The sequence below is a fragment of the Clupea harengus genome, chromosome 9 (genome assembly GCF_900700415.2).
Source record: "Clupea harengus chromosome 9, Ch_v2.0.2, whole genome shotgun sequence".
NCBI lineage: Eukaryota > Metazoa > Chordata > Actinopteri > Clupeiformes > Clupeidae > Clupea > Clupea harengus.
Window position 1 is genome coordinate 25,593,016 of NC_045160.1, and position 10,000 is coordinate 25,603,015.

At 47.8% G+C, this 10,000-nt stretch overlaps 1 protein-coding gene across 1 annotated transcript in view; it reads left to right on the forward strand.

Moving 5' to 3' along the window:
* The window catches only part of LOC116221766 (Down syndrome cell adhesion molecule-like protein 1 homolog), a 21,343-nt gene that overhangs the window by 10,536 nt on the left and 807 nt on the right, over window positions 1-10,000 (forward strand). The window contains exon 2 of the mRNA XM_031572915.2: window positions 4,061-4,381. Coding sequence (XP_031428775.1) covers window positions 4,061-4,381 — 321 coding nt within the window. The remainder of the gene's footprint in view (window positions 1-4,060; window positions 4,382-10,000) is intronic.

The following is a 10,000-nucleotide window of genomic DNA, read 5'->3' on the forward strand; positions in this document are numbered from 1 at the left end:
CACTCACACTCACACACACACACCACCCCAGGAACCTCTTTCACGATGCACTAATCTCGATTGTCTCAATCTCAAATAATCATACATATAAGAACACCCCCCGCCCCTCATGTCGTTGTTTAAACCTGACCTTGCAGACCTCAACTTTAACACTCCTATCACCCCCCCCCCCCCCACACACACACACACACAAACATACACATGGCGAAACACAGACACACAGACACACAGACACACACACACAAAGACAAACACACACACTTCCCCTACACAGTCTATGTTAACTCTCACCTGGGATTTGACAGTCCACTAACCTCTGAGCCCAAACATCCCTTCTTCCCTGGCCTAACATGTGCCCCCGCCTGCCCAGACTACCCATCACTCTCCCTCTCCCCCCTCACTATCCCCCCTCACTCTCCCCCCCCTCCCTCCCCATCACCCTCCCTCTCCCCCTCCCTCCCCAAAACCCCATGTCTCCGCCACCAGCCCTCACACCGCGGGCTGACAGCCTCGGCGTTGACCCCACTGAGGGCTGATGCGATGCCCCCTTCCCCTCGCCTGCCGGCCTCCCTAATCTGGCCTCCCTGGGGGAGTGTGTGTGTATGTGTGTGTGTGTGTGTGTGTGTGTGTGTGTGTGTGTGTGTGTGTGTGGGGTGGGAGACGTAGAGAGATGGGGGGAAGCCCTCCACCGCGCTGCGATTATCGGGCCGCCGAGGTTCGCTGTGTGTGTTCAATGTGAAAGGAGATTATATGGGTTTAAGTCTCTGCGTCTGCCATACCAATTCCAATCACATAACATATCCCTCCGTGTTCTATGGGAATATAAAAAAGAAAGAAAGAGAGAGAGAGAGAGAGAGAGAGAGAGAGAGAGAACTCAACCCCCCATCTCTCGCAGCTCAGGGTTTATCCTTAATCTCAGCCTTTCAATTCTCTGCCATCCTTTTTTTTCATGTTGTTCCATGCTGTTTTGCACATAGATATTTTTTTGTGTCATCACTGTGTTTTTGTTTGAAGTGCCGGCCCTAAACTGTACTTTTAAAGTAGCAGTGGCAGGGAACAATAACAGTCTGAAGCCACTAGAACCAACAATCAACAATATAAACAGGTAGTTGGAAACACACGTAGGAATTTACTGCCAATACTGCATGTACACAGAAGCACTCTCCGTCACTTCTACATATACGTATGCATATTTTACCCAGAAGTTCCGTGTCGAGTACAAGAGGGTTTCTTTTTTTTTGACAGCCAACCAGTCAATTTTTGGATGCCTTTTCTGAGCATGTGCAGCCAACCCCAGCCACTGAAACACATCCATGCATCAGTGTGCTGCATAGTCACCGTGTCTTGCATTGTTGCTGCAGCTTCCCCGTCGCATGTTATCCGTGCATCCTGTGATGTCTCGGTGACGTGTCGGCGCTCCCGCCGTCCGCCTCTGCGCGTGGAGCGAATGGGAAAGAATAGGGGGGCCTAATCCGTGCATTGTTGACACAAACCTGCGGGGGGTCCTCATTAAGTGTAATTGCCTTAGAAGAAAATTCACTGGCTTTGGGGCGCGTGTGCGTCCTCTTTCTGGCGCAGGGCCAGGGCTTAGCTAAGCACTTCTTTGAATACAATAAAGACACCTCGGCCCGACACCCGGCGAGATTGAAAGGCTATAATATACCCTTTAAGTCGGGCAAGAAGGGGCAGAGGGGCGGCCATTTGCATCGGGGGCCTGGAACGACCCGCACGTTTTGAAACGGCTCGCGATCGTCACGGCGATTGTCACGGCCGTGGAGTTAATTAATGTCTCCGCTACTCAGGACGTGAACACGACGGGGAAGAAAGGAGTAAAGAAAGAAAGATGAGAAAAGAATGGCAAAAAAAAAAGAAAGAAAGAAATAATGTTTTTTTTCTTTTTTTTTTTCTGGATTGACTGTGAAGAGTTCTTGGAGGCGCATGAACTGTGTGTGTTTGTGTGTGTGTGTCTGTGTGTGTTGAGGTGGTGGTGGTGTGTGTTTTGGGGGGGGGGGTGCATTGTGACCTATTTCTTCTCCTATCAGAAGGCAGTGTTCTGGGCCGATTCCTACTGTATTAGATAACTGATATTCCTTAATGATGATATTCCTTGTGCCTACACGCTGATGGGCTATTACCAGGCTCAGTAGGGTCAAGGGTCACACTGTAAGGACCCACTCAAGATGGGGGGGCGTCAGGTTGCTGATGTTTATCAGCTTCTACATTCTCCAAATTTACCTCACATCTAATATCTCAGGCAGTGCATTGTTAACCCGATATAGAGTGCAGTGAACATTGAAATATACACACTGCAATTCTTTGTATATTTATAGCTATTTCTGTGGCTTGGGTACATTTTGTCACTTAGTTTCCCTGAAGTGCACTGTGCTGTACTGAAGCCAGCAGAATGGGTGATATCAGCAATCAGGTCAAAATGTTCTGATCTCTCGGGAAACAGACTATTTTAGACCTCCACGGCTCTGTTTAATTTCCAAATTGAGTGTCAAATTTGCGTGGAGCGGTGGCCGATCACTGAGGCTTACCACTACCGGCGATCTGCACAGCCCCATTCAGGGGACAGAGATGCACTTTGTCCCGTGGAAATAAATAATTAAACACACCAGTAAATAAAATAAACAACCTTGTTCGGTTGCATCACAGGACCTAATGGAGAGAGCGAGAGTGAGAGAGTGAGAGAGAGAGAGAGAGAGAGAGTGAGTGAGAGTGAGAGAGAGAGATAATTGATTCTATATTTGGGACACATTGTGTTGACCAAATGGAAAGCTACCTCAGATAGGCCTGATAGCTTGTCAGTGCATGTAAGAGCTGCTAGTGATTTTAGACTCGTGGCCAATAGACACACACACACACACACACACACACACACACACACAAACACACACTGCATAATTGTGACTCCATGATGTTGTGTACTGAATACATTGAAGCAAAAAGCTCTTTTCAACATCACATGATATGTGAATGTTTAGTTTGGTTGGTCTTGTCGGATTGCTAAACTAATAATAATGATCTATTTGACCACATCAAGCAGTTGAGGACATCTCAGGGTTTCAGCAACTGCCACGTCTGACAGCTTCATTTCTACCTGTATACCACATTTCATTTCAAGGTTCATAATTATTTGATAATTATTTATTCATTTGTGGACTCAATTAAGGACCTTGAAATTGAATGGGACTCTGTGTATGAAGGCACATTATAAAGAGGACTCATATTGGTGCACATTTGGTTTGCTCACACACATTTGAGTGTGTGTTGGTGTGTGTGTGTTTGTTTGTGTGTGTGTGTGTGTGTGTGTGTGTGTGTGTGTGTGTGTTTTTGTGTGTGTGTGTGTTGGTGTGTGTGCCCATGCGGGTACACAGCCTTGTCCTAACTCTTCTAAGTGACTACACGTTCCCCTCCTGTGTGAGTGTGTATGTGTCTGTGTGTGTGTGTGCGTGCGTGTGTGTGTGTGAGTGTGTGTGTGTGTGTGTGTGTGTGTGCGCCCGTGTGTGTGTGTGTGTGTGTGTGTGTGTGTGTGTGTGTGTGTGTGTGTGTGTGCGCGCGCGTGTGTGTGAGTGTGTGTGTGTGTGTGTGTGTTTGTCTGCTCATGTAGGTGTACTACATGGCTCTCCTCACTGATTGACCCCTTTAATCCCCTCCTCTCTCCTCCTTTCGCTAGTTCTCAGTTAGGATGTGGTTTCTACAAGCTTTACTTTGGGTGTAAATAAGAGTGTGTGTGTGTGTGTGTGTGTGTGTGTGTGTGTGTGTGTGTGGTTTCTACGCATCTTTACTTTGGGTAGACATCAGCAAAGGGGCCCATGTGGGTGTCTCGCCGATTGGCCCTTTCATCCATCTCCTCTCCTGTCGTCCCTCCGCTAGTCCACAGTGAGGAGGTGGGAGCTCCTCCTGTTCCTGCTCCTGCTCCTGCTCCTGCTCCTGCTCCTGCTCCTGCTCCTGCTCCTGCTCCTGCTCCTGCTCCTGCTCCTGCGAATGCACTGTGTGCTCCTTGGCCCTCCGACCTGACTCACCCTCTCCTCCTCTCTCCTCTCTCCCTCTCCAGTGCACAGCGAGGATGTTGTCTCGACGCGGCTGTACTTTGTGAACGCCTCCCTGCAGCGGGTCACCTTCTCCAGCTCCGTGGGGGTGTCCCTGCCCTGCCCCGCGGGCGGCGCCCCCCATGCCCTGCTGCGCTGGTACCTGGCCACCGGCGACGACATCTACGACGTGCCGCACATCCGCCACGTGCACGCCAACGGCACGCTGCAGCTCTACCCGTTCTCCCCGTCCGCCTTCAACTCCTTCATCCACGACAACGACTACTTCTGCACCGCCGAGAACCAGGCCGGCAAGATCCGCAGCCCCAGCATACGGGTTAAAGCAGGTGAGACGCACACCAGCCAGCTCCCTGTCTCTGTCTTCCTGTCTGTCTTCCTGTCTGTCTTCCTGTCTGTCTATCTGTCTGTCTTTCTTCCTCTTTCTAGCCTTTCTATGTCCGTATTGTCTTCCTATCTATCCTTTTTTCTGCCAATCTATCCGGTTTTTTTTTTGTCTGCTTTTTCTTTTCATCCATTCTCTCCAGTCCTTATTTTCTATCTGTCTTCCTGTCTTTCTTTCTCTCTCATTCTTTCATTGTTTCATTCACTCCCTCTCTCTCTCTCTTTCTGTCTGTCTGCCTGTCTTTATGTTGCCTCTCTGTTTTTTTCTATATGTCTTTCTCCCAAGATGAGCTGTGACGTTAAAGATGCTCATATGATTAAAAGCAGAACTGTTGTGAAACGCATGGCGTGACGTGACCTCTTAACACAAGTGCTCAGTGCTTGCCTTAAATACACCCTGAGGTGAGGTCAGCCCTCAGATGCCCTCAGCAACATCGTCTTCCAAAAGACTGAAACATTACAGACGTGTTATATTTCACAACTCACACACAGCTGGAACTGAAACGCAGTGTTTTCTGCAACCTCTGAGGTTCAGCATGCCTTTATCGAAGAACCGCTAACATTTCTATTTGGAACCATTAACAGGGCTATATAGGACCCCGAAGGAAGCTGAAGAACTCTTAAAGACCCTAGAATTCTCATCTAAGAACTCACCAAAGAATCTTTACGGGACTGTGTTCTTTTTCTTCTTTTTTTTTAAACTAAACAAGAATTGATGAACACACCCAATAGATCAAGCGCTCTCTCTCTCTCTCTCTCTCTCTCTCTCTCTCTCTGTCTCTCCGCCCATGTGAGCACTGAAGCACTACAGTAAGCACTACCATCAATAACACTTCCACACGTCGGAGCACATTCAAAGCACTCCACTGCCACTTGTTTCTATATGCCAGTGGAATGCAATCCTATGCGTTTAATATCTCAGCACACAGACGTACAGGATACTATGGGACATGGGGAAAAGCCATGATGCCATGTCATGGGTGTGTGTGTGTGTGTGTGTGTGTGTGTGTGTGTGTATGTGTGTGTGTGTGTGTGTGTGTGTGTGTGTGTGTGTGTGTGTCCCATCCCTGTCTGAGCGGGGCCTAATATTAGTAAAGCTGTAGACCTCAGCGGGTGGGGTGTGTGTGTGTGTGTGTGTGTGTGTGTGTGTGTGTGTGTGTGGGTGTGTGTGTGTGGGTGTCCCTGGGCTCGGCCCATTGACCTGGCTCTGCAAAGTGCGCCGCAGCGAGCAGACAGACACGCGGCAGCACAGACGCTTGGCTGGGTGACCCTCCTGCGCGGTGCCAAGGTCACGGCGTGTGTGCGGGGCTGCCCACCCCGCAACAGGGGAGGGATCTCACACACACACACACACACACACACACAGACAGACACACACACACACACTCTCACACTCTCACACACACACACACAGTCTCTGGATTTTTCAATATCAGTATCATCACTCTCTCCCCATCTATCTCTCTCTCTCACACACAAACAGACACACACACATAGTCATCCTGTGCCAAGCTTGTGCCAATGTACCTCCTGTCTTCTCCCAGTCTCCATCTGTCCTTTAAGCAAGAGTTCCCACCAAACACTCTTTCTCTCTCTCTCTCTCTCTCTCTCTCTCTCTCACACACACACACACACATACACATACACACACACACGCGTGCACACAAGCACACACACAAAAAAAATACAAATAAATAAATAAATAAATTTGATATATATATTCACATGTATGTATAAAGCAAAGGACGCCAACAAAAAAAAAAGCCAACCAACCCAAACCAATGTAATTAATGGCAATGTCAGTCAGTATGGTAAAGTTAGAGCCAAACCAATGTAATTAATGGCAATGTCAGTCAGTATGGTAGAAAAGTTAGAGCCTAAGTTTGGTCTCCACCTAGTTTTTTTGGTGTTTGGTCCCAGAGGACGGAAATAAATGACCCACCAGCCAGCTCGGGGTGAGGTGACTTTCGCCTCCAATAATTACCCCAATTAATCAATTAAGTGCTGAGGCAGGGCAAAAAGTGCCGGCGGACTCTACCACCCACCCCACACGCGGAACCCTCCGGAACGCCAGCGCTGGCCTAGATCGCCAGCCGGAGCCTGTGCGGTGCTCGGCGGTTGCCAGGGGCAACAGGGCGTGGAGCGGCAGGGTGTGGTGTCTCAGGTGACACCGGAGAATGATGACAGCTGACAGCTCTCTGCGTGACACCACCCCTCCCCCTCCTCTCCTCTCTATCTCCCTCCCTCCCTCTCTCTCTCTTTCTTTCCTTCTCTCTCTCTCTCTTTCCCTCCTCTCTTTCTCTCATCCACTCTTCTCCTTGCATGCTGATCTATCCCATAATAAGACTGAGACCTATGTGGATAACTGCACGTATATGAAAATCCCTCAAACAGGGCTCGCTTTTTTTTCTTTTTTTTTTTTCTTCCTCTCTCTCTTTCTCTCTCATCTCCCCCCCTTTCCTGTTAACATATTCCTAGCCATCCCTTGTTCTTTTTCCTTTCCTGTTAACATATTCCTAAGCAATCCCTTGTTCTTGTCCTTCATATTCTTCGACATTTCTCCCTTTCTTAGCTGTAGTTCCCTGCACAATCTCAGTGTCCATTAACCTCTCGCGGAAGCAGTAATGAAATCATCGTATGCGTTTCCCTGAAATCGTCGCGGGTGTTTCTCATTTCTTGTTTCTCATGAAGTCATCTGCTTTATTGAGATCAGATTTGTCCTCCTCCTCCTCGTCGTTTGTTTTGAGAAAGCCCAGAAAACAGCAGACTCTGATATGGATCTAGGAGACATCTGGCTTGGATAGGAGCAAGAACAAAGCATTCAAAGCGAACTTAAGATATACTCTTTTGTGAGAGAGAGGGCCGGGTTTGCAAATGGGCCTGTTGATTCCTCTGGTCATTTTACACATTTGTGACACGTGCCACCTGGCCTTTCAAAGTCTTCTCCTTCAACACCAGTATGGCTCCAAGCTGTCAACCACACCATAATTTACCGGGTGGACAAATCATACAGTATCCATCAACATAAACAAACCATCATTTATGAGGAGGGGAAAAAAAACCCCACACAGTATGCATCAATGTAACCTTTTATGATGCTGCCCTTTTGTTCAAACCACTGTTTGTGGTGGCCTTGCTCTCTCCTCTCAGTGTGCTCAGCGCAGGCTGCCCAGTCCATTTAATTTAACTCGCTGAGGAATCGTAGGGGGCGAGGACTCGGAGGGGTTGAGTGTGTCGGCTGGCGGCGGCGGCAGCGGCGGGAAAAAGCCAACCCGCCACGTAATTGGCTGTCCGTCCTCACCGCAAATCTGCAGCCATTGTTACTCCGGGCTCCAGTAATAAGCGTTTCCTGTTCCCTCTCCTCTGCAACGTCGCTCCGAGAAGAAACCCCTTCTCTGGCCCTGTCATCTCCCCTTCTTAAGCGCAAACACTTTACCGGAGATTGTCTGCCTGTTTTTGTTTTTTTATTTTTATTTATTTTTTTTACTTTGCTTGCGGTGCCAGACCTTAACGCCCATTGCCCCCTAAAACAGAGGTGAGCTACATGCTCACGGATCACGTAAATAAAATATGTGGCCCTCGCATGTTAGAACCGAATTACTGGCAGGAGTCATAAGGCCATTATTTGATATGGAAATGAAGGCGGGTGTGCGATGGGAAATGGCAGTAGGTGCTTTATGAATACCTATTTGACTGCAGTGAAGAGGCAAGATTTTGGGATTTCTCCCCCAACTGCCGCAGAGTGAGCTAAGGTAAGCTGTCAGTTTGGGTGAACTTCAGGGGCCCCTCTCTGTGCACACACACACACACACACACACACACACACACACACAGACACACACTTCGAGCTTGCCATGGCAGGTGCTCTGCTTGAAACGCCCACACCCTCTGCGCACTAACCCCCCCCCCCCCTGCCTTTGTCTCTTTCCTTTTTTTTTTTTTTTTGCTTGCCAAGTGCATGATAGGTAATGTTTATTTTTAATCCATTCACTAATGGCTACAGCCTCTCAGTGGTTCATATTCTTATTTAATTCTTTTTTCCTCATTCTTTCCTTCTCTTTTTGTGCTCTTGGTTTATGAATAAGTAAATACGGTATTTGGTTTCTTTCTAGTTAATAATTTAAATGACAGTGATACAGGACTCTCTCTCTCTCTCTTTCTCCCCCTCTCCCTCTCTCTCTCTCTCTCTCTGTCTCTCTGAGTGTGAGTGTGTTTTAGCTCGTTTCTAAGCAACCGGTACAAATAGTCAGGCATCGTTACCATTCTAATGATGGCACAGGGGCGTGGGGAGCGCCATTTACGCATAAACAATATAATTTGCATATTGCCGTTTTTCAGAAGGAGCTGCAATACATTTCTTTCACCCCGGTTTCTTTGGCCATGCATTATTTAGCCAGCACAGTTGTCTTTTTCATGTTTACGCTTTCTAGACCTTTGTTCAACAAAAGCAGACAAGGTGTAGTCCATGTGAACCTTTCCATCATACCGTGTTTGGCGAAGCTTTGCGTCGGAAGGGAAAAAAAAAAGGAAGTATTGTCTCTCTTCAAAGTCCACACCGCGACCACAAAAATGCTCGGTGACCCAACTGGCGGAGTCAATCAAAGAGTAAATAAATGATTGAATGTATTGAGCTGGTTGGGAGGGGTCGGGAGCTTAATCGATTTTCTGTATTGATTTAAATCTCGTCTGCTTCAATAAAAGAGTGGTTACTTACCTATAAGTAAATACACGAAGACCTTATGGAATTATGAACACGTGTTTCGATTTGTTTACAAAAGGGCAAACACCTCAGTTATGCGGGCTCATGGGACGAGTGTTGAGTCTAGGAAAACAATTGACAGCAATTTGGCAATTCTTTTCCCCATAGTGCACAAGCATCCGCGTCAAGAGCAGGCCTATATTTTTGGGAGGAAATAGGGATATTGTAGGACTTTGGGGTTAAACGACTTCACGACCAGACAAGGACATTGGTTTGGGTTTCTGTGGGTGACACAGGCGGCAGGCACAAACCATTATTAATGACTAAGGAAATTCGCCCGCGGGCTAGGCGTTAATTATATCGCTAGAGAGAGACAGAGGGAGAAAGAGAGGGAGCGGGAAATAGGGTAGTGCGCGGGCGTTTGACTGCCACGTTGCGCAAATTCTTGTGCTTGCTCCGTCATTTCAGCAGGAAAGGCTCAGTGGTCGAATTAGATGCGAATCCAATTGCAATGCCACAGAGTTTTGAGACTGCTGTAGTTCGATAGTGTAATCAAATTTACGTCGTCATGTTTGTCAGGGGCTCCCTTTACGGCGCGTTCATCTCTCCGCATACCCCTGAAATTAAAATCCATAAGTGAATGGATGTTGAGGATGAAAAGGAAACAAATTGAGTTCGTCTAAATGAAAACAAAATTCAGTGTCTCTTTTAATTGGCTTAAGGTCCCTTGTTTCTCCCTGAACTGCGGGCTAATTTCTGGACTCATAAACAATGCTTGTCAACCTCTCTGCTCCTTGCTGTCGCGCCTTACTATCGCATTGGTTCCGGTTGTCAGGTGCAGCCAGTGTCCCCTTCACGCGGCCAA